This window comes from Brachionichthys hirsutus, chromosome 7 (genome assembly GCF_040956055.1).
Source record: "Brachionichthys hirsutus isolate HB-005 chromosome 7, CSIRO-AGI_Bhir_v1, whole genome shotgun sequence".
In the NCBI taxonomy this organism is placed as follows: Eukaryota; Metazoa; Chordata; class Actinopteri; order Lophiiformes; family Brachionichthyidae; genus Brachionichthys; species Brachionichthys hirsutus.
In genome coordinates this window covers 13,613,963-13,636,006 of record NC_090903.1, presented here as the reverse complement: position 1 = coordinate 13,636,006, position 22,044 = coordinate 13,613,963, and the positions used below count along the sequence as shown (strand labels likewise).

The 22,044-nt window shown below is 46.4% G+C and overlaps 5 protein-coding genes across 7 annotated transcripts in view; 4 read left to right on the top strand and 1 right to left on the bottom strand.

Annotated features, from left to right (window-relative positions):
• Positions 1 to 311, top strand: part of slc8a1b (solute carrier family 8 member 1b) — a 50,177-nt gene extending 49,866 nt beyond the window's left edge. Inside the window, exon 10 of the mRNA XM_068741776.1 lies at positions 39 to 311. Coding sequence (XP_068597877.1) covers positions 39 to 311 — 273 coding nt within the window. The remainder of the gene's footprint in view (positions 1 to 38) is intronic.
• Positions 312 to 6,292: 5,981 nt separating this feature from the next.
• LOC137896008 (uncharacterized) lies at positions 6,293 to 8,923 on the bottom strand. Of its 3 annotated transcripts, none has more exons than XM_068741537.1 (7): positions 8,816 to 8,923; positions 8,393 to 8,626; positions 8,020 to 8,208; positions 7,583 to 7,752; positions 7,341 to 7,490; positions 7,074 to 7,237; positions 6,293 to 7,007 (listed from the first exon to the last, which is right to left on the bottom strand). In XM_068741537.1, exons 2-7 carry the CDS (start codon positions 8,576 to 8,578, stop codon positions 6,535 to 6,537), a joined length of 1,332 nt encoding a protein of 443 aa, XP_068597638.1. In that variant the 5' UTR covers positions 8,579 to 8,626; positions 8,816 to 8,923; the 3' UTR covers positions 6,293 to 6,534. The 3 variants fall into 3 exon arrangements, with proteins under 3 accessions (XP_068597638.1, XP_068597640.1, XP_068597639.1); XM_068741539.1 differs by having other exon boundaries at positions 7,583 to 7,749; XM_068741538.1 differs by having other exon boundaries at positions 8,849 to 8,895.
• A 431-nt stretch (positions 8,924 to 9,354) lies between these two features.
• Positions 9,355 to 10,269, top strand: c7h19orf53 (chromosome 7 C19orf53 homolog). The gene is made up of 3 exons (XM_068741414.1): positions 9,355 to 9,472; positions 9,763 to 9,818; positions 9,942 to 10,269. Exons 1-3 carry the CDS (start codon positions 9,385 to 9,387, stop codon positions 10,077 to 10,079), a joined length of 282 nt encoding a protein of 93 aa, XP_068597515.1. The 5' UTR covers positions 9,355 to 9,384; the 3' UTR covers positions 10,080 to 10,269.
• A 1,573-nt stretch (positions 10,270 to 11,842) lies between these two features.
• LOC137895467 (mitochondrial adenyl nucleotide antiporter SLC25A24-like) lies at positions 11,843 to 16,855 on the top strand. Its single transcript, XM_068740937.1, has 10 exons — positions 11,843 to 12,037; positions 12,383 to 12,506; positions 12,574 to 12,661; positions 12,832 to 12,943; positions 13,121 to 13,279; positions 13,357 to 13,509; positions 14,033 to 14,146; positions 14,243 to 14,410; positions 14,487 to 14,634; positions 14,732 to 16,855. The coding sequence occupies exons 1-10, from the start codon at positions 11,843 to 11,845 to the stop codon at positions 14,935 to 14,937; spliced, it is 1,467 nt and encodes a 488-aa protein (XP_068597038.1). The 3' UTR covers positions 14,938 to 16,855.
• Positions 16,856 to 18,155: 1,300 nt separating this feature from the next.
• On the top strand, positions 18,156 to 21,992 carry thumpd2 (THUMP domain containing 2). The gene is made up of 11 exons (XM_068741700.1): positions 18,156 to 18,293; positions 18,923 to 19,049; positions 19,191 to 19,724; positions 19,845 to 19,978; positions 20,230 to 20,307; positions 20,423 to 20,475; positions 20,578 to 20,665; positions 20,811 to 20,882; positions 21,002 to 21,116; positions 21,246 to 21,366; positions 21,526 to 21,992. The coding sequence occupies exons 1-11, from the start codon at positions 18,156 to 18,158 to the stop codon at positions 21,848 to 21,850; spliced, it is 1,785 nt and encodes a 594-aa protein (XP_068597801.1). The 3' UTR covers positions 21,851 to 21,992.
• The last annotated feature ends 52 nt before the right edge of the window (positions 21,993 to 22,044 follow it).

Sequence of the window (22,044 nt, the reverse complement as noted above, 5' to 3'; positions counted from 1 at the left end):
TGACTCACTTGAGTCTGGTTTCCGTTAATGGTTGACAGGTTGCCTGGTCCATTGCTGCCATTTACCACAGCAGCAAGAACCAGGAGTTCAGGGTGGATCCCGGCAGGCTGGCCTTCTCCGTCACACTCTTCACCATCTTTGCCTTTATCGCCGTTGGCACGCTGATGTACCGGCGGCGGCCAGAGATCGGTGGAGAGTTAGGCGGGCCCCGGACTTCGAAGGTCCTGACCACCATGCTGTTCGTCAGCCTGTGGCTCCTCTACATCCTCTTCTCCTCGCTGGAGGCCTACTGCCACATCCAGGGCTTCTAAGAAAACGGGAGGTGATGAAAGGAAGAATGAAGGGGAGCGTGTAGGAAGGTGCCGAGGAGAGGCGGACGAATAGATGGAGTTGGAAATGAGGGCTGTTTTATCGATCAAGCCCTCCCTTTGTGACGGATGTACAGAGAAAGGAATGGGCGGTGCATTAAAGCATCCAAAAACGGGATGGAAGGAAGTACAGCTGCACGGAAGGACAAACGGCAAACGGGAAACTCACACGAGCGGGAGGAATAAACGCTCAGAAGATGGAACGAGGAATGTATTTTTTTTGTTTTTCTCAATCGATAAATCCAGACCAAACAAGTTATCTTAAACCCGCTATGATTTAACAAATCCGGTCCTCTTTGGAACGAAGTCCGTGGTTCCCACGACGATGACGACGCCGTTAATCACCCTCCAGTTGGAGCTGGAGGCTAACTTTCATTATTCAGATGCATCGCCAGACGACACTGACGACGCGATCGTACCAATCCAGACGAATTGCTATTACTTTTTAACGACTTAACCGCGTGTGTGCTGGTGTGTGACTGTGTTTCTGTGCTTGGTTGTTGCGAGCAGAAAGTCGGGTACTGTGAAAAGCACGACCCTCGCGTCGCCGTCGCTGCTTGAGGACGAGTATGACTTCATAATCCAGGACTCTCACTCTCAGAGGAGCTGAGACAGACTTTTGTGGGAGGACATGCCCAACGGACGAAAATGTCTCGAGCATCACTGAGGGTGGAAATGTAAATACGAAGAGCGGAGTCTGCGCTCCAGCTCGCCCGTTTCCCTTCTGAATGTCTCGGTAACGCCATGCGCTCTTGATTGGGCCGTCTCTCTTCTGCTTTATAACGTAAATGACATTAAGGACCGAGTCGAATTGAGGGAAGGGTTAGTGTGCTTTTACCTTTAACATGGCCATTTCTAAGAGAAATCAATGGCCATTCTACCGTTTAAAACTGTTAGAGAAGCTATTGTCGTTGCAAAACACTTCAGTTTGTGTTTGTGTTTGTTTTCTTTTTACTGTGAGATTGACACGTGTCGGTCCCAGCGTTGCAATAGAGTCCAACACACTTAAGAACCGCCCTCTGTGACGCCTCATAGACTGTTTTTGAACTGAAGGTATTGCCTGCTGGCGTAGCATCAAGTGAGTCGTAAAGTTGTTTTTTTTTAAATCTTGCTCGCTGATGACGTCACTTCTTTGTGGTCCTTTGCAGTGACTCTGCCCTCTGCCTTTGTTTTACCACAAGTCTATGTTTGTTACAAGGAATGGAGGATTGGATTCCATCAGGAACACCGTGGGGATAGCTCAACCGCTTCACTTAAAAACACAAGATGCGTACTATCTGATGCGACCGATAATATTCTCTAATAATATAAACATTCCATCAGTACCGACATGCTAAACTGTCATCCAGCAGCATCAAACTGTAACAAGCAATAGGCTAAAGAGCCAACATGATCACACACGGAGCGGTTCGGAAATTAGGAAATACAGCCAAGAAATACGCCCCGACAATATTTCACAACCGAAAATTAACCCAAAGGAATAAAAAAATAAATCTAGCCTTGACTATCAGAGAGCTTTAAATTTGAGACTGTTCATTATTTTAATCACAGAACATACTGTAGATGTTCTAAAAATCCAAGCATTTGATGAGCAGCTGAGTTTGCAAATCTACAGTATTTTAATGATATTCTGTAAAAAAAATAATAATAATAAGATACATTTCAATTTTGTAATTTGGGATAAATTGCTGATTCATCTAACGATGCAACCGGACACGGAACACGCCCAGCATGTTTCCTAATTTATTAATTTATTAATAAAGCATTAATAACGTTTTTATAAACTCTACTTGTATTTGCCATGTTCGCCATCGGAAAAACTAAAAAGGGAAATCAGACGCTATTTACAGCCCGAAGTGTAAAACAATTTCTAACCAAACCAACCAAATAATTCATAATTTCATTGACACTGAACAGAGACAAAAATGCATTGAAGTTGTTTAGAATCTTTCTTTATAAATTTGTATGCATTTGTCTCTTCACTGGCATGGAGCTTAAAATGTTTACACTGTAAAAAAAAAAAAAAGGAAAAAAGTATACTAGCTTACGCAAAAAGAAAAAAAGCATTGAGGGAGGTGTTAGCATCACTTCTTGAATAACTTCAACAGGATATTGTTTCCCTTATCCTGTTGGATTTACTTAACATGTGCTGCTGCCTATTTTGCAAGTGATTTTGTGTAGGACTGAAGTTTGCAGTACGTAGTTGTTCGCGTCAAATTAGTTTTCTGCCAGAAGCTAACATATTTCATTAATGAGAAGCTCGTTCTTTTTCTACAGTGGCTCTGTTGCACCGTCTCTCAGTGTGTCTACCTTGACTTGAAAGCTAAACAGGAAGCTAACAGCTGATTAGCAGCTCCTCCGGTTTAAACCAAGATGGGAAGCTAAATACAGCTAACACAATAGCAGGATGGCTGTGTGACATTTAGGCCCACGAACCTAAAAACGGGCAGCGCGGTGGTAGCGCTGTTGCCTCGCAGCAAGAAGGTCACGGGTTCTAATCCAACTTGCGGCCTTTCTGTGGGGAGTTTGCATGTTCTCCCCGTGTCTGCGTGGGTTCTCTCCGGGCTCGTCGGCTTCCTACCACCAACCCAAAATATGCAAATTAGGTGAATTGGTTACACTAAATTGTCATAGGTGTCTTTTGTGTGGCCCTGCGATGAACTGGCGGCTTGTCCAGGGTGTGCCCCGCCTCTCGCCTGTTGACTGCTGGGATAGGCTCCAGCACGACCCGAGATCCGGTAAAGGACAAGAGAGGTCAGGAAGATGAATGAATGAATGAACCAAAAACATCAAAAACAGCTTTCGTTTGCCAGGATCCGTCGCCCCACTGAAGACGGCAAAAATAAACGGAAACAGACGTTTTCCTAGCGCAGTGCAGAATCATTGTGCTACCATCGATTTATTTTTGTGTGCAATTAAACAAAAGCAACGTAGGTTGATTTTATTTTGCACCCTCTGTCTGAAAAGGGCTAGAACGTTTTGCCAGCTTTATCTGCCTTACAGTAAGTATTACTGAGACAAAGCTTTCTAATTTAGCTTCCCGGCTTGGTTTAGACTCACTGGTCAAAGGTTAGCCAGGCCACCGCTGTAAATACGACACAAAGAGCAGACGAGGAAAATGGGCTGTACAAAATTGCAGATCTTTTTTTTTATATATATATATATATATAGATATAATTTTTCCCTGGTGGGGTTTAAAGAAGAGTTTTAAATGAAGGAAAAGCATTGCACTGGTTCTTGTCACTCTGGTGAAACGGCTGATTTGTTGCAAACACGAAGTTGCTTCTGATGTAAACAACAACAACAAATTTGATTGATGTACACAATAATAATGTTGTACCTGATATAGGAAAAAATATACAGCAGTTCCGAATCAGTTGTGAACCCTCAACAATGCTTCAGATGCAAAGATTGACGATGCGTTTGGGTCGCCTCGTTCGCCTGGGAACTGACTCATGAAAAAAAAAAAAAAAAAAAACGTGCCGCCAGACGAGGATGTGAACAAACAAAAGGAAAGACATTAAAAAGCCCTGCTTGTACAAGCTGTGTGACGTCATGGGGAGATATCGCCATGGCAATTATTGGACTGCTGAAAAGAAGAAGAAAATAAGAATGTTCTCTACGCTTAACGTAACATTTAACACGTATGATCTAAGAGGATGGAGATTTAAAAAAAAAAGTGGAACGAGGAGATGAAAGATAAATATTAAAAAGGAAAAAAAAAAACATGAAGTTACAGCCATACCTTGATTTCTGGGTCGGCGAGGTTGAAATGGACTTCTCCTACCCAGCATGTGTATCGTTATAGTGTCTAGCCGTCCGTCTGTCTCCCCCCCCCCCCCCCCCCCCTCTTTGTTCTTCTGTCTCTCTGCTACCTGGCAACCAAAACAAGCAGCGATGCTTCCCTGACCCCCTCGTGAACTAATCCCGCCCCTTTCCCATGCCATGTTTTTTCATATGGAATGTCAATGTGCTACTTGTTGACACTGTGCATGAATGATAACATGTCTGTATATAGTTATAGAGAATCGTATCCCCCCCCCCCCTCCCGGTGTTGACAAAAAATAGTTTGAATGTTGTACAGATTCAGGTTTTTCTGTTCATCTTCTCTTCTGTTCGGTTACTTTTTTCTTTTTACGTACTTAGAGCTTGAAAATAGTTTAGAGCTCGAGCTCGAGTCTCTTGTTTTGGAGTAACTTGCACATTAGAGGTGAATTAATTGAGTTTGTTTAATTTTTTTTAAAGAAAAAGGCAATATCTGCTGTTATTGAATGAAAGATGAGATCTTAAAGGAGTTGTGGATCTTAAATATTATATAAATAATAAATAATCTATACGAGAGTTGCATGAGGTATTTGTGCAAAAAAAAAGAAGACACTTGCTACTTCTAATACCGAGGCTGTATTCGCTGAGGGCGAGGAATACTGTATGTACATCTAAAGGTTATTTCGTCATTCAAGAGTAATACTGATGTGTATATATACTTGTACAGTGTTATGAGGTGGACAATATGGCCATCGCGTTGACGTGAGAGAATTAATTCTACATATTTATTTCGAGGGAACACTCGCTGCACTCAAGAATGACATATATTGCCTTTTTGGAGATTTTGCTTCAAGCTCGCTTCGCTCTATCGGCCTCTTTCTTTTTTTCTGCTGGTTCAGCGGTTTGTCCATCTCGAGTTCGGTATAAAAAGCTGCCTGTGTCCCCGTCCTATCGCTTTTTGGTGGTTGATAAATCCCTCTTCCCAGCTTCCCAGCCTTTACTTGCAGCCATCGTTTCTTTTTTCTCGCTCCGTTGTTGGATTTCATATTTGTCGGTTTCGATTCGGTGTCGGGGTTTTGTTTTGTTTTGTTTTTTTGTTAAGAACTGCAGCGGTTATAACGTAGTGGATAATGAAGACGCTTTTTGTTTCGGGTTCCCTGATCTCAATTTCTCTTTTTCCCCACTCCCCTCTGTGTGTGTGTGTGTGTGTGTGTGTGTGTGTGTGTGTGTGTGTGTGTGTGTGTGTGCATGCGCGTGTGTGTCCATATTCTTTATTAATTTTTGTTGAAAATCGGATGGGGGAAAGTTGTTGTATGTGTGTTGCCACTAACTGTGACTGCTCTTGATGGTACTTCTGATAATACCAATAAACTAAAGTTTGGGATACCCTGTTTCAGAGAGCTGTGACTCCACTGCCTCCTTTGTGTGTGTGTGTGTGTGTGTGTGTGTGTGTGTGTGTGTGTGTGTGTGTGTGGCTCTCTCCTTCAATCCCAGAACACATTGAGGTCATTTTTTTCCCACGTATTCAGACAGACTTCACGGCGTTACTTTTTTGTGTGTGTCCACGCAGATATGATATGATCGTCTCCATTTTCGTTTCTTTTTTTTACACACATTACCAACCGTTTATCAAAGAAAGCCAAGGAGGCATACATTATTCATTTGTTTTAAAGAGAATATCTGCTTTTAAATCTCCAAAGCGCTGCAGAGGATTAACTGTTTGACTAATGGACTAATTAAACTCGATTCGTATCGGTGCTGTTTTACGTCGATTGACTCGAGCACAGCGGCGCTTTCGTCTTCCACGGATGCGAAGCGGGAGTTTCTGGCGCTGCAGGAAGAAGGATTGATCGACCCTCTACTCATTCCTTCAGTTTTCATTGTGAACAGTGAAAAGACCTTTTGACCTTGATATTATTTGGCATAATTCTTCGCACTTAGAAATGAGATACAGAACTAAAATGAGGAAAACTGAATTTTGCATTTTAAAATGTCATTCTATCTTCTGCAGTTGGCCGGATGCATGAAAGGAAATTTGAACCCGACACAGAAATGATCACACGTTCGTACTGCGCTCTTTCCGTCCGCGCCGCCATCCTCATCATCCTCATCATCACTTGTCTCTCACCAACCCCATGATTTACTTCAGCTGCTTTTCTTAAAGTGTTTAATTCAGTTTGGGGGGGGGGGGTCACAAATCATTCTTACGGAGCTGCGTTTGATGGCAAAATTACATTATTATACTGAAACAGGAAATCATAAATACTTGGAACAAGAGCTTTCTCTCGCGGCTCGCCCGCCTGCAGCATCGCTAAGTGAGCGAGAACCTTTCCGACCTTCCACACTGAGAAACACTTAACAGGAAATGTCAGCTCTCCTGCGAACGTCACTCTTCACATCATTATTCCTGCCGGCGGTCGTCTAGGCAACTTGGCACAGCTACTTTAGACTGCATGAGAAGAGAATCGGATTTTCCCGTCGTCTCTTCGAGGCGCTCGTCCAGCTGCGACTCGTCAACGCTCAGCTTCACATTTCCATCCCTCCGCTCCGGTTCCTCCGTCTTTTCTTCTCTTCCTCTACTTTCTGTTTCATCCCGTTTCTCATCTGCTCCCGCATCTAAGCTCGCCCCGCCATCGTTGAGAGGCGCCCCGTCTCCTCGTCCTGACCGATGTCTGACCCCGGTCTTGTTCTCACACCCGCGGTGAGCGCTTCGCTTTTGCAGAACGTCCTTAGATTTGATCAAGTAGTCCTCCAGCTGTGCTACAGGTCCCTCATCGGAGAACAAATGGTCCAGGTATGCCTGGGCGTACTGATCCGAGGTGATCAGGTCCAGGTTAAGGGAGGGAGGTCCACTTCCGGAGGCGCTCCTTGTCCCTGTTGGAGTCAACGTATAACTTCACTGAGGACAAGCAGCTTCTGGGTTGCTTTCAGAACGGCTACCTGTCTCCATCGCCATGGCGGCTAAAGGGATGGCCACGCTCCTCCCCATCTCTCTGTCCGTCACGGCGAGTCCCGTCATGGAACCCTCATCCAGGTTCTCGTCGGAGGCGTCGAACGAGCCTCCTCGACGTTTCACCACGAACACCGTACGAGACTTATAAAGCCTAAAGGGAGGAATTGCGACAGAACATAGAACGTATGACAAATGATGAGGTCCTTATTTTTTTTGGGGGGGGGGGGGGGGGGGGGGGCTGGACACTGCCTTACCTGTAAGCAGGTGCGATCTGGGTCAGGTCTTCCTTGTATTGCTCCAGCGCTGCCTTTGCAGTCAGCGGCTCTTCCTTCCCCTCGAGGTCAGCCAGCTGCACCAACATCTGGGCGTGGAATGCCGCTCCGCTAGCCCAGTGCCTCAGAGACCTGGAGGACCACGGAGATACGAGGGAACCCCCCCCCCCCCCCTTGAGACCTCTGCCGGTCGACTCATGCCCCGCGCTGCTGTGTTTCCTCACCTCGAGTCACAGTCTCCGCTGAGCAGACAGGTCTTCAGCTGGGTGAGGGCGAGGCTGAGCTGGGCCTCGAGTCTCATGGAGTCCTGGATCAGCTTGCTTTTGTCGCTCAGGTTGATCCGACAGCGCTTCAGGTACTCCTCCATCACCTCCTGGAGCTTCCAAACCCTCTGCTGGAGGGAGGGATAGCAACGTCATATCAAGTTAAAGCGTCTTTGAGTGTCTAGAACAGCGCTGTATAAAATCAATTTTAAAATAAAATAAAAAAAAGTGGTCCAGTCTTTCAGATTTGGAGATTTCTTATGCTTCCTTATTTTTATATGTCCCCCTTATCAGTATTCTTTAGTAGGTACATGAAGCAGGCTGATTTGTATCAGGAAATGTATACAGGAACGTAATTATTATAAATATTGAATAAATATTTTTATTCATTCTCTTACCTGGCATGACCCCGCCGACTTCCCTTTCACACTTGATGGCTGTTTTGATGATGTGTACACCATGTCCATCACCATAGAAACCACTAATCCCAACAGGCCGGCCAAGCGGGGCTCATCTGAGAAGGTCGACAGTCGGCCAATCAGATCCTTCAGGTAGGCGGGTGCCCTGCTCCCAATGTTTAGCTGCACCTGGGTGGAAAGAATAATATGCTTTATTTATATAGCACTTTTCTAGAAATAAAATTCACGAAGCACTTTTACAGACAAAAAAAATAAAGTAAAATAAACAAGAACCATACGAACATAATCAATAAGCAAAACAGATTTTTGTGCGCAGCCTCACCATCACACTTTCTTTCAAAATGTCATTCACCTGTTTGAGCTGCGCCTGGAGGTACGCCCCCGAGTCAAAGCGCTCGTCGTGATTGGCTAAGAGGAGAGGGTGGACCACTCCGATGTCGGGTACGGCACCGCCCTCCAACATGGCCTCGTAGAGGAGCGAACCAATAGCAGCCCTCGCTTGGCGGAGCTCTTCTCCTGACGAGAACAATTGGCCCATTCTGTGCGTGATGACGTAGCAAAAGGCGTGTTTACTTTACGACAGCGTCTGAGGTAAAGACAAAAGAAACAAACATCACAAAAGGCAAACAACAACGGGATGACGCAGCTGTTTAATTACGCTCCGTGTTTTGCTTATTCTAAAAGGCTTCGGCATACGTCATCATCGTAGACACACGAACCTACGCAGCTTAAATAAATATATTTAAACAAAAGAAGGATAACACTTCCCAAATACCTCCAAAAGAGTGCCGCGACCTTTACGACTCACTTCCGGTCAGAACTTTGGTTTCATCGCATCAGTTTCTGCGGCGACTTGTTTATACGGGGCCGCCTCGCCTCTTCCTGCTGCAGTGACGCGACGAGCCAAGAGAGGGCAGAGACAGGATGTAGCTCTGCTGTAACCTTAGACCTCCCCCTGGCGGCGGCGGTGCGGAACTGCATCTGCTAAAAGCATTAATTTGACTAATTACAGCAGAAGCTTGTGAATAATTTGTGAATATTAATTAGCATGGCCTGGACCATAGAGTGTTGTTCACATGGCCTCTTTGATCTTGGTTTATTTTGTAATGAGAAAATAGTTTAATACTGGAATGATAAAATATAAGAATATAATGCTTTAAAGTGCAGACATGAAATAAAAGAGTTCTCTTTCAAATGAAAAAACAAAACAAAAGAGGAAAACAGCATAATTTCCGTCTCAACCACACTGCATTAAACCAGCCGTCCTGGAGGGGGCGGCAAAGGGCTATACACCACATTTAAAGCAACGAAGAACAAACTTGTTCTTCCGGTTGAAAATTAAAAATGGCGCAAGGTTCGCAGAAGTTTAAAGCCCAGCGGCCAGGAGCCTCTAAAAAGCAACATAAGAAACATAAAGGACCCAAAAAAGGAGGTATGGATTACTAATCGGACCTATTACACGAGGAGTCGTTAAAAATACGTGAGATTATTTTTTAACAAATTAACAGGCGGCTGTACGAAACTACTGTAAATGAGGCATGTTTTAATATTTACTTCAAAGTTAGAAAATATGACATTAGAAAACATTTAGAAATTTAGGTTTAATGGAAGTGGAGTTTTTTCAGACAATATTCAATAGAAATAAAAAAAAGCAATAATAAATAGTATAGCATGAAATCAATTTCAGGCCTGTGTGTTTTAAAGTGTATTTTCCTTTGTTAGGGAGGATCATTGCACCAAAAAAGGCTCAAGTGGTTCAGCAGCAGAAGCTGAAGAAGGTGAGGAGGAGTTCAAGGAAATGACAGGAGCATCCTGTCTGTTTCACCGGTCCAGATGTGGTAAAAGGATTTAACAGATGTGTTCATTAACATTTGACTGACTTCCTCTGATGTTCACCGAAGGGTCTCGAGGTTGCCATCAGGAACAAGATTGAGCACGAGGTGACCCAGAAGGCGAGCTTATCCCTCCATAAGCCACTGAGTGTGGTTAAAGGGGCTGAAGCTAAAGGAGCAGGCCGTTCAGGAACCGGCTCCAAATAGGACCTGGGACATGCCGGCGGACCTGAGGCCGTTTAAAGTACGACACGTGAGCGGGATCAGAGGACTTCATTGGCCCAGCGGCGCAGATTTAAAGCACACGACCGCTGCCCTGTCGTGTCTCAGCTGACTGAACGACGGAGAGACAGAGATGCCACTCATTTTAAATAAACGGCTCAGAGAGCAGACGGGGCACTTGGCTTCTTTGTGAATAATTTGCTTTCTCTTGTATGTAAATGTGGTGATTTACAAAGAAAGCTTGATTTTATGTTTCTGCCGCGTTTAAGTATCTTTCCACGAAGCTTTTAATAATCAGTGTAGACATTTGTTGTTTTAAAATATCTTATTTTCAGAAATAAATAGAAATTTAAAATCCCTTCTCCGTTATAGATTTTATCATCAGCAATGTCGATTCACTACAGAGATCTGAGCCACTTTACATGCTAACGTTATGCTAAGCTGAGGTGATATAGCCTTTAATCTTTACAGATGTTTATAAAGTTACGGTCTGCAGCCCCAACCTCTGGATATAAGTGACGTCACTTTAGGCATTTCATCATATCTGCATCTTTATAATTTATTTAATGGGTAACGATTTAAAATAATGTCCGTGATTAAACTCCTGAATTCAGTCCTGAACATAAGGGGTATATGTTTTCAGTCCAGCTAACATCACCATGGTGATCCACCTTTTCACAATAAAAGTTCTTGTCTTCCGGTCTGTGACTGTTGGGCCGCGCGCGCAGCGTTCCGCCCTCTTCCTACTTCCTATTTCCTACTTCCGCGCTATCCTTGACAAGGGCGAACATGACGGGCCGAGGTCGGCCCGGGTCCTGCTGAGACCAGAAGGAGCTGCTGGGTCCGCGTCGTCTGGCTTCCAGGACACTCAGATCCAGTATCCCGGTACTTCCGGTGCGCGGGTCCCGGACCCGACCATGGGCGGTCCGTCGGTCCGGACAGAAACACGGTGAGACCCAGAAAGGGTCCCGTTGGATTTATTATTAGAGCTGCGTCCGGAGAATGTCAGGTCGGTAAATGGACGTGGAGCTGTTGGTGTTAGTATCGATAGATAGATTGATTGATTGGTTGATCAGCGTGAGCCACGGTGGTTCCGTCTACACTGTAAAACATGTCGGTAAACTCAGACAGTAACGCGCCTTATTAGCGGCTGTGTTTCTCGTTGACTAATGTCGGGGTCAGATGATTATCAATACATACGATAGATCGATTATCACCGCGTGTTTTCGGTTCCGGTTGTGCTGAAAATGACGTTTGACCTTCTATTAGCTATTAATTATGGTCTGTAGGCCTCACTGGCCTTGCTCCTGTTATAGGTAAATACTATTATTATTATAGGCTTTATTAATATTACTATAAGTTTTGTTCTGAATACAAGGATTATTATAAGTGTGACTATTTGAAATATAAGTGTTATTCTAACTACAAGTCCTCTGGCTGTTGGCCTTCATCGTTCGACAGTGTGTCGTGAAACTATTTAGATCTAAATGGCGGCATCGTTTGACCGTCGTGTGTGTGTGTGTGTGTGTGTGTGTATGTGCGCGCGTGGGTGTGTGTGTGTGTGTGCTGGAGTCGATCAGTAATTGCAGTGTAGCCCTACTTTACGTCCAGAACCTGCGACCCGGCCAGCGGAGGGATTAAACCGGCTGCTTCGGGTTCTTTACTGTTCACACCTTTGTTCAGGACTGGGGGCTCCGGTTGAGCCGACGCCCCTCCGTCCCATCGGCAGAGCCGGATCGGCTCCAGTCATGCGACCCCACCGGGCCTGGTTTCCTGTGGCTCACTGCCAGGACAGCAGGGCCGCCGGTCCGGACCGGGACCGGGAGAAGCTCTGGGCCCAGCTGTTTGACCAGCTGGACCTTAACAAAGACGGGCGCGTGGACATCGTTGAGCTGAGGGCGGGGCTGGCAGGACGGGGGCTGTCCAGAGGCTCCATTGAGAGGGTAAGACGGGGACACCTGCGTGCGTGTGTGTGTGTGTGTGTGTGTGTGTGTGTGTGTTATAGATCACAGGTCTATTTCTGAACAAGGATCCGGCCTCTGTAAGGTGAGAACCCAAACCTCTCTCCCTCCAGCACTCGATCTCTCCTCCCTGATGGATTCCTCCGGGGTGTCGGCCGCCGCTTCCTTACTGGTTTAGCCTGGAGTCACTTTTCATGTCTGTCTTTAAATGAAACCTGATCCTGTGGCAGTTCGCAGGCAGACATCCTGTCTAGCCCAACAGCCTGATATTCCCGCGTTAGACCGGCGACATCAGATTCATGCTGGCGTGCTTGTTTGCGTTTTCAGATCGTGAAGGTCGGAGACACGAACCAGGACGGCGTGCTGGACTTTGAAGAGTTCGCGCAGTTTCTTCGCAACAACGAGAAGCAGCTGAAGATTGTGTTCCGTAGTTTAGACACCAACAAAGACGGTTAGCGGCTTCACCCTCGTGAAAACGATTCGCATCGTATCAAACTTCAATCTGCGCGTCTCCGCAGGACGGATCGACGCCTCAGAGATCCAACACTCTCTGCGCTCCATCGGCGTGAACATCAGCCTCCGGGACGCCACCAGGATTTTGCAAAGGTCTGCGCCCGCTGGCGTCTGCCTCCTCGTGCAGGCGTCCCGCTCGCCTGGAGGTTAATGATCTGAGTCGTGTCGCTGCTCCGCAGGACGCGCGTCCGTGAAGGGAATTCTCCAGATTATTGCTGCTTCCCTCAGATGTCTGATCTTCTCTGTGTGTGTTTGATGCTCAGAATGGACAAAGACGGCACCATGACCATTGACTGGGGCGAGTGGCGGGACTACTTCCTGTTCAACCCTCTCAGTAACATGGAGGACGTGGCGCGCTACTGGAAGCGATCGCTGGTGAGGCCTCGCGCGGTTGGATCGAGCCCACGAGCAAAGCGTGAAACGGGAGGCAATAGATGCCTGGAACGCACGCCGTCCAATAAAAAGCGTGGCGTGGGAAGGTTTTCTCCTCTGAGTGGGCGCCGCAGCTCTTCCACTTCGTCATCATCACTTCTCTCCTCACGGTCCCGACAGATCCTGGACATCGGCGAGCAGCTGACGGTCCCAGCCGAGTTCTCCGAAGAGGAGAAGAAGTCCGGTTATGTGTGGCGGCAGCTGCTGGCCGGGGCCGTGGCGGGGTGCGTAGCTCGGACCGGAACCGCCCCCTTAGATCGTGTCAAAGTTTTCCGACAGGTCGGGTCTGTGGGCGGTTATGACATCATCTGGCCTGAAGCCAGCGGCGTGATCATTCTGGGCTGCTTCGTCTCCAGGTCCACGGTTCCAGCGACTTGAGAGGGAACGTCCGGAGCAGTTTCCGGTTCATGGTGCGAGAGGGAGGGCTGCCGGCGTTGTGGCGAGGCAACGGAGTCAATGTTCTGAAAATTGCCCCAGAAACTGCCATCAAGTTCACGGCCTACGACCAGGTGGGGCGGAGTCGAGGCCCGTTTCTTTTGTTTGTATTTGAATAATTTATAGTTGAAATAATGTATGAAAGCTTACTCTCTGTGTAATGTTTCATTTTCGTTCCAATGCAAATGTTTCAGGGGGTAAACACTTTCTGGAATAGATTCCAGCTGGCATAAACTAGCCTCGGCTTAGCTTAGCATGAAGACTTGGAAGCTCCACCTGTGTCATGGCCGCCTCGCCACAGGGGGGGGGGGGGTCACCGCTAAACCCGAGAAACACACGATCCCATGTCAAATCACGTCTTTGCTTGAGGCATCGCGGACGTGTTGCATTAGTAATTTGATCCCACCCCCTTCCTGTCTAAGCGTGTTTAGGGGCGGAGCATAACGGCCGACGCTACGCTTCTCTAGTGTTCACCTCCGCAGTTCCGTGCGGAACAGGCTGTCGGCCCAGTTCTGTTTGTGTACATGTTACCGGCAGACCTAATCGGGAGCAGCAGGAGGGAAGACATGAACGGTGTTGCCTTTTCTTTCTCCGTAGATCAAGAAGGTGATGCGTGGCGGGAATGATCAGAGGAACCTGAGGGCTCATGAGAGGTTCGTGGCCGGCTCTCTGGCCGGGGCGACTGCTCAGACGGCCATCTACCCGATGGAGGTAATACCGGGGTAGTAAAGTCACCTGAGCTGCAAGGAGACTCTTTCAGGAAACGGGACTCACGCCCGTTTTCTTGTTCTTCTTTTCCTGCAACAGGTGCTGAAGACTCGCCTCACCCTCAGGAAAACCGGCCAGTACTCTGGAATAGCAGACTGCGCCAGACAGATCATCCGGAGGGAGGGCGTCGCGGCGTTCTACAAGGGCTATTTACCCAACATGCTGAGCATCGTTCCTTACGCTGGCATCGACCTGGCGGTCTATGAGGTCAGAGGCATGACCTCACACGCCGTTTTTACGGCCTCTCGGCGTTGACCTGCCTTCACCTTCCTCTCTTCCACAGACGCTGAAGCTTTCCTGGCTGACCAGGAACAAAGGCTTGGCCGACCCGGGGGTCATGGTGCTGGTCTGCTGCGGCGCCGTGTCCAGCACCTGTGGGCAGTTGGCCAGTTACCCGCTGGCTCTGATTCGCACCCGAATGCAGGCGCAAGGTCAGGATGATCGCCGTCGGGGACACAGCGTCCACCACATCTGCGCTGATGAGCTGCGCGACCTTTTCCTGACCCGAGTCCTCTTATCGACCCACAGTTTCAGTAAAGGGAGCCCCTAAACCCTCCATGCTGAGCTTGCTCCGCAGCATCGTGACCCGGGAGGGGGCGGCCGGGCTTTATCGGGGCATTTCCCCCAACCTGCTCAAAGTCATCCCGGCTGTGAGCGTCTCCTACGTGGTCTACGAGTACACCAGGATATTCCTGGGAGTGGACCTGGAGGGTAGGCGGGCTGGAAAGGCGTAGGCGGGCTGACGGCTTGCGTTTGCAGTGCACAAGGACGCGGCCGTGGCGCCGATGAAGTCGTGTCCTTGACTAACAGGTTTTGTATTTTCGGCGTGGGGGTGGCAGGCTGGAAAATATAAACGTGAAAGGGAAATTCGCTCGCCTGATAAAACTGCATCGCGGCGCATGGCAGCGGTCGTGCAACAAGCTAATCCATTAGCCTCCTGCTTCTGCTCGACCGTGGACGGGTGAGAGGAGCAGAGCAGACGCTCGTTCCTCAGCCTCTCTTTTCTCCCAGGTGGCTTCTAGAGACGGTCGAGGATGGATGACCTTTCGCCGCCGGGCCGGACGCTGTTTTTCCTTCCGCAGAAGGACGAGTTCGGCGTGAAAGGCTTAACGTTTCAGAGGAGGGGAGCTGTGTAAAACTCACGACTGGGTCCAGCGGCGCGTTTTTATGAGCTGCGCTGATCACGTGAACGTTCAATGATGAAGTGATCGGTTTTAAAGCCGAGTCGTACTTTTGACGCGCTCGTATTTATTATCAAGCGTCGAAATGAATTCATGCGTGTTGCTCCGACAGGATTCTCAAGTGATGCTAACGGCAATAATGAATGAGGTGACTTGAATGCCACCATTTGTTTGTTTCATTAAAACACACAAGCGCTCATTGATTATCTATCGCTCTGAGTTTATTTTTAGTCTTTGGTATCGTGTAATAATAAAGTAAAGTAAAGAGACGCCCTTGAAGAAGCGTTCAAGCAATAGCTACAAACTCGCATCAATAAATAGCCTTTTCCTCTGTTCCGAGCTGAATGGAGCAGCCGCCTTCGTGGCTGGGCTGTTTTTTCTTTTTTACTTCATAAAATATGGGTCAAAGGGATTTGGGATTTTATGGAGTGTGAACGGTTCTTTGTTAACTGGGACAAAGGCTCCGTAGAGCCTCCGAGTTTAGTGTGCAGCTCAATGGAATCCTCCGTTTATGGAGGTTGAACTGGCTAGATCTTCAGCTTCATCATGCTCAGGCCTCACACAATGAAGAATGCCATCTTTATGTTGCAGACAGGAATGCATCTTCCTGTCCCTGCAGTCTGCTTCCCCTGCTCTTCCTTTCTTCTCCTGCTATTGTTGATTTTGATGACTTCTGACAGTTTGATGCAGAATTTACTGGATGAGCTCTCTCTCTCGCTCTCTCTCTCTCTCCGTGGGTGGCTCTGTTGACGCTCTTCACACTCCTCTGGGAGCAGCAAGTATTTAAATATGCTCACACACACACACGGATGCACTTTTCCACTTTGTCTCTTTGTAGTAAATGTAAAAGTAAACGTGAAAAGAAAGGAAGCTCAGAGGAGGGCAAGCGGCTTCTATTTTTGTGTGAAGCGACACCAGGGATGATTCTGACTGATAAATGGTTCCCACTCCCATGATGAACTCATTCTGTTATTTATTTATATTTTCGTTGGAAGAGTGAAACTTTCTTAACCACATTGTGAAATGGTCAAGCTGGTCGGGGAGCCGTGGCTCGCCGTCAGCGTCTTTACGTTGCCGGCAGTCACAGGGAATAGCCAGCTCAGTCTTAACTGATGCGTTTTACTCTCTGCAGAGCAAATTCCAATTTCCTCCTTCTGGGTGTAAATTCAACATCTTGGAGTGGAGATGGTTCTGTAGTCGCCGTTATTGAGTGGAACAAATCAGACCATTGATGAGATTCTTACTGCCGGACACACATTGTTTTAGTTATTTTATCTCTGCACTCGTTCTACTAGCTGTTCACGTATTTATCACTCTTATTGGATGATTGGAACTTCTCGGCACCTTTTGCATTACTTTCCTTTGTGGCTGTATGTTTTGTGTTTTTATGTATTGTCTGATGTGCGTCTCGCTGCAAACCAATTGAACCACAGGTGCAAATAAAGTATAGCCTGAGCTGACAAATGAAATTAAGGTCACATCTGGGCATTGGAGTCTTTTTTGTGTGTTTTATTATCTATGCAAAACAAAAACCTGATCACTGTGCATCAATGTCAAAACTCATCCTATCTATTCATCTCTACAAAAACAATTGAGGGCACTAATTAGTCCAACGTGATGACGTTTATTGTAATAGGTAGTCTTTTTTTTATTCATCCATTCCTAACCAACCTTCCATCATTCCTCTTCCTCTATTCTCTTCTGATTATCCTCCCTTTTCTGTCTGCTTTGCCTCCCTACTTCAGACCATTTGTGGCATGTGGACCAGAGTAAAAACAAGCTTAATGTACAGTAATACATCACGCCATGGCTGCTGCACCAGAGAGCATCCATTTAGTGTCGTAGTCGCTTAGCAACAATGGGATAATTATTGCAAAAAGGCAGCTGTTGAAAGTAATATTAATGTCTTCTTTCTACATGGACACATCCAATATTGTGGAGTAATGAAAGTAGTTGAAGGACAAAGAAAAGGGTGAGCCTGAATTATGTATTGCTGTACAATAACATGCATAATTTTTAATGAAAACTGCCACTTGCTAACCATGTAAGTGTCCGTACTACGTGTCACTTGTACGACATGCTGAACTATCCATCATGAAGGACACATTTCTGTTTCCAGTCCTGTCACTCTGTGATTGATTTCAATGACCTTCTTCTTCATTGGTCCTGGTATTTCTTTTGAAGTAGCTTATTCGGATTTATATTTAATTTGTAATTATGTTAGTAGTAGTAGTAGTAATTTTATTTCAGTCAGTATCTTAACTCAAAAAAGAAATCAAATGAAATGAAACAACAGAACAATGACTGAAAGGCTGAAGTGAAACACTTATTAAAGCCAAACCCTGATTACAACTTGATTACGATTAAAAGCACCGAACGTACGGCATTTACAACAATCAGCAAGATAATGGAAAAATATATATAAATATGTATACTTTTTATCTCAATATCTTTACAAAATGAATTCATTTTAGTTATATTCACATTTCTTCAGTAGATTTTGCTCCAATCAATCAGTATAATGTAAAAAAAAAAAAAAAAGCAAAAAACGCAATGTTGCAGTTTAAACATGTTTTTATTAAGTTACATCAACAGGGTTTTCCATTGCGAGAGAGAGAGAGACCCCTGCCGGCATAGGTTAGTCGCTGCAATTGTATGACGTAATTCCGTTTCCGGTGTAAACAACAAATCCAATATGGCTACGCTCTGGGGGAAGTCAGAGCGACAGCCAAGTTGCCTTTAATGACGCTGCAGAGACATCACCCCACACAATGACCGAGCCGATTAGTGAAGGGAGTTTAGTTCGTTATTTCTGTACCGCCGGAAACGGGATGGAGCGTTTCTTAATGGAGGAGGTGAAGAAGAAACTGGCAGCGGAAGATGTGAGTGTTCGCTCGAAGGAGGCAAATGTCATTTTAAAAAGCTAAGCCGGAAAAACAAATGAACGGCCTTACAGCAAGAAGGTCACAGGTTCAAATCCAGTTCCGCATGTTCTCCCCGTGTCTGCGTGGGTTCTATTCGGGTTCCTCCCACCACCAAAAACACGCAACTTCTATCCAGGTCGTGATTGTAAATGAGAATTAGTTCTCAATGAAGTGATGAGATACATGTCAGACTTTAATTGTTGATGGAAAACAGGTCATCATATTTGAGCTGTTAACACAGTTTCATCCCTTAACGTCCCAGCGTGAATTTATAGGGTGAATGCAATATTTACCAAAACAGAATTTGGGCTCAGTCAGATTTGTCATCCACTTCCATTTCATCGTAAATCAAAATTAGAAGTGTGAAACTTTAAATGAGAAAAATGTCTGAAATACGTTTTGTTTTTAATCTTAATGTGTCTGAAATTAAACTTCCAGATTCTGCAGTGATGAAGTTAGAAGTATTTTCATTGTTTTGTTTCTTACAAGAGGTGGACCCTTCTGCTTCTAACCCAGCAGAAACCCCGAGGATTCATCAGTGAGCCGACACGTGATGCATTTCCTTACGGTGTGTTGCTCCTCTCGTCTTATGGCGTTTCTTTTTGTGTGTCCAGGTCCGTCAAATGGCAGGTAAAGTTCTGTTCAGCTCGTACGCAGACATCAATAGAGTCGGTGAGCTGAAGGCTGCGGAGAGACTCTTTCTGCTGCTGAAGCAGGAAGCACCTGTGTGCCTGTCTGCTCGCACCAGCTCAGGTACACGAAATGAAGATGCACAACACACAATTATCCTTACACACTGAAAAGAAAGTTCTATGAGGAAGCAAATCCTCTAAAGCCAAATGCGCTTGTTTGGTTTTGACTTACTGTGTTTCTCATTCATAGCAAAGGCTGCCTCTGTGCTGAGGTCCAGCCTGCTGGGCGACGGGACTCAGTGGACCAGTGCTGCAATGACATGGAGTCGCCTGCAGGGGGAGATGGCAGCCGGAAAGACGAAGGGGAGTGAGGAGGAGAGAAGGAGCGGAGTCCAGTCTGGATACTGTACAGGAGGACAGAGGGAGGCGAGTAGTAGCCAGAGAAGTGGCCGACATGAAAGAGCACAAACACTGGGAGAAAAGAGAAAGAGGGAGGAAGAGGAGGAGGAGGAGGAGGAGAAGGAGGAAAGAGGGAGTGCAGTTCAGGACTCTGCGAGTGAAAAGTGCGTAGAGGAGGAGATGATGTGTGAGAAAGAAGGAGAAGAAGAGAATGGAATGCTAACAAAGTTCCACAGGAGTCCGAGAAATGTTAAACTTGGAACGATATCAGGAACGGATTCCCCTGACAAAGACCGGAAGACACCAGGAGCAGACCTAAAGGTGGAGACGAGCAGGAGGACGAGTGGCTTGGTGGAAGACGGAGCTTCGGAAAGAGTGGGCAACGGTGAGAAGATTTTAATCTCAATAAAGTTTTAACTTGGGGTTTAAGTTCTCACTTCTGTTGTTGTTGCTGTTTTTAATTGCTTCTTGGTCTCTTTTTGCATCTTTGCCCTCGTATTAAAAGAGAAATCTACTGAGGGAAGCGATCAGAATCGATTGCAGCTCAGCAGGATTGCTCCGGAGCCTCCTTCTCTCCCGGCCTCGTTCCGGATCAGCTGCAAATGTACAGGATCTCTGTCCCGACACTTCAGCTCACAGGTAGAGGAAGTCAGCGACCGTTGTGATTCAAACAGTGACAGGACATTGGATTCTGTATTGGAGGCGTGAATCGTGCTTTAACAGCAGATCTGTAGAATGTTAAACCCAAAGTCAATCGTGAAATAAAGGTTGGCGCATCTCAAAACGTTTGGGTCCCCAAACTGATGCCGCCGGTGAAAGTAGATCCTTACAAATCTGCCAGTTTAGCAGTTTGATGCCGCGTCCTTTGGTGTTTGTGTGTTTTCATGTAGGAGGCGAGTAAAGTGATTGGAGTAGGTGTGAGACGACGGCTGGGATGGAGGACTGACCTGAAGAATCCTCAGTTGGAGGTGGAAAAGAAGCTGCCTGTTCTTTCTTTTCACGACTGTATCTAAAATAATAATAATGGTGTCGCTTGTCCTCTAAAATCTAACGGGGGTTTTTCTCTTTTACACTGTCCCACAGGTGAATGTTTATTTGAGTGATGACCTCTGCCTGCTGGGAATCCCACTTACGAGGTTATATTTTAGCATTCATATTTTTTTTTATGCTATCTTGTCAGGCCCAGTTCATTTGATTGGCATGTCACAATGTACGGGTATTCTATCGCTTTCCTTCAGATTGCCACTGGCTAGCCGAGGCTACATCAAAACCACAGGGCTGAGGTCGACTGTAGCCTGGGCTATGGCCTCACTGGGTCAAATACAGGTAGTCTGTGCAGCTATGCTCCGCTAAAAAAGCAAGGAGGTATTAGACCCAAATCAATGTGAAAATTGAGCCTGAACAATCTGCAACGTGCAGCGATCGGAACGTAATTCACTGTCGCACTGGATGCTATCTCCCGTTTCCCCAGCCAGGCACCCGAGTGCTCGACCCGATGTGTGGGGTGGGAACCATTTTAATAGAAGCTGCACGGGAACACCAGGTGAGGACAGAACTTCTTGGATAGCTGCAAAGAAAACTTTTATAGGAAATGTTTACCAAAGTGATGCCGAGTCGATCTGCTGTGTTCAACCGATCGCCCTCATTGGGATCTATCTACAGGCTGCCTGTTTCCTGGGCGTGGACATAGATGACGGACAGCTGCAGAAGGCCAATGAGAATGTAGAGTTTGCAGAGCTGGGAAAGAGGGTACACCTGCTGAAAGCTTCATCCGTGGGTAGGAAACCTGGAAAGATGCTGGATGTGTGTCTTTTAAGCGTTTAGATTTTTACGTCCTGGCCGGTTTGTTTTCCCGTGTGTGTGTGTGTGTGTGTGTGTGTGTGTGTGTGTGTGTGTGTGTGCGCAGCGCTGCCTCTGCCCAGTGCCAGCGTGGATTCTGTCGTCTGTGATCTGCCATTTGGCAAAAAGTTTGGCACCAAAGCAGATATGGCTGCCGACCTGCCACTCATCCTCGCCGAGATGGACAGGTTCGTGTCCACGTTTTCATTTAGACTGGGTCAGTCAGTAAGAAAAAGTCTGTGGTTTCATAAACTCTGTCCTATTATTATTATTATTATTAAAGCACATTTCATGTACATTTGTGAGACAGTCTAAATATGTTGAATGTGATTTTATTCTCTGTCTAGGGTCCTCTGTGTCGGTGGTACCATGGTTCTCCTTCTGAGTCCTACGTTATCCTGTCAACTGAAAAAACTCATCATGCAGAAGGAGCCAAAGCCTCAATCCGGGACGCCTGACCGCACATCTTCATCACTGTCTTCCACCAGGCAGCAAACGGTCCGAATGCACCAGGGAATCCAGTCCCCACCGGCCCAGAAACCGGACGGTCAGCCTGGAACGCAGCACAGTCCGCCTCCCGTCGTCTCCTCCCTGAAGCATGAGGCTACCCTGAGAGTCAGCTTAGGCTTAATAGACGGTCTTATCCATAAATATGTCAAGATGGACGCTTGATAAGCTTTGGTGGAAGTTGCATTGTAATGTAAATGGCTAATTTTATTGGCTTATCATTAAAAAGTAACACTTAATGGAGCTTTTTATCTGCTTTTTTTTATTTGTACATAAAATGTTGATTATGTACCTTATTAAATTGTGAGACCTGTGGATTGGAAACATTATTATTATTTGTATCAGCCAAACAGCCTTAA

Excerpts from the sequence above, each read along its gene's own strand:
- LOC137896008 (XM_068741537.1), bottom strand. The coding sequence starts at position 8,578 with ATGGGCCAATTGTTCTCGTCAGGAGAAGAGCTCCGCCAAGCGAGGGCT. Across the intron at positions 7,753-8,019 it reads AGTCGGCGGGGTCATGCCAG|CAGAGGGTTTGGAAGCTCCA; the intron begins GTAAGAGAATGA and ends CCCTCCCTCCAG. Across the intron at positions 7,238-7,340 it reads CAGATCGCACCTGCTTACAG|GCTTTATAAGTCTCGTACGG; the intron begins GTAAGGCAGTGT and ends TCCTCCCTTTAG.
- LOC137895467 (XM_068740937.1), top strand. The coding sequence starts at position 11,843 with ATGCGACCCCACCGGGCCTGGTTTCCTGTGGCTCACTGCCAGGACAGC. Across the intron at positions 12,038-12,382 it reads CCAGAGGCTCCATTGAGAGG|ATCGTGAAGGTCGGAGACAC; the intron begins GTAAGACGGGGA and ends TTGCGTTTTCAG. Across the intron at positions 14,635-14,731 it reads CACCCGAATGCAGGCGCAAG|TTTCAGTAAAGGGAGCCCCT; the intron begins GTCAGGATGATC and ends ATCGACCCACAG.
- c7h19orf53 (XM_068741414.1), top strand. The coding sequence starts at position 9,385 with ATGGCGCAAGGTTCGCAGAAGTTTAAAGCCCAGCGGCCAGGAGCCTCT. Across the intron at positions 9,473-9,762 it reads TAAAGGACCCAAAAAAGGAG|GGAGGATCATTGCACCAAAA; the intron begins GTATGGATTACT and ends TTCCTTTGTTAG. Across the intron at positions 9,819-9,941 it reads AGCAGCAGAAGCTGAAGAAG|GGTCTCGAGGTTGCCATCAG; the intron begins GTGAGGAGGAGT and ends TGTTCACCGAAG.
- thumpd2 (XM_068741700.1), top strand. The coding sequence starts at position 18,156 with ATGACCGAGCCGATTAGTGAAGGGAGTTTAGTTCGTTATTTCTGTACC. Across the intron at positions 20,476-20,577 it reads CTGGGAATCCCACTTACGAG|ATTGCCACTGGCTAGCCGAG; the intron begins GTTATATTTTAG and ends GCTTTCCTTCAG. Across the intron at positions 20,883-21,001 it reads AAGCTGCACGGGAACACCAG|GCTGCCTGTTTCCTGGGCGT; the intron begins GTGAGGACAGAA and ends ATCTATCTACAG.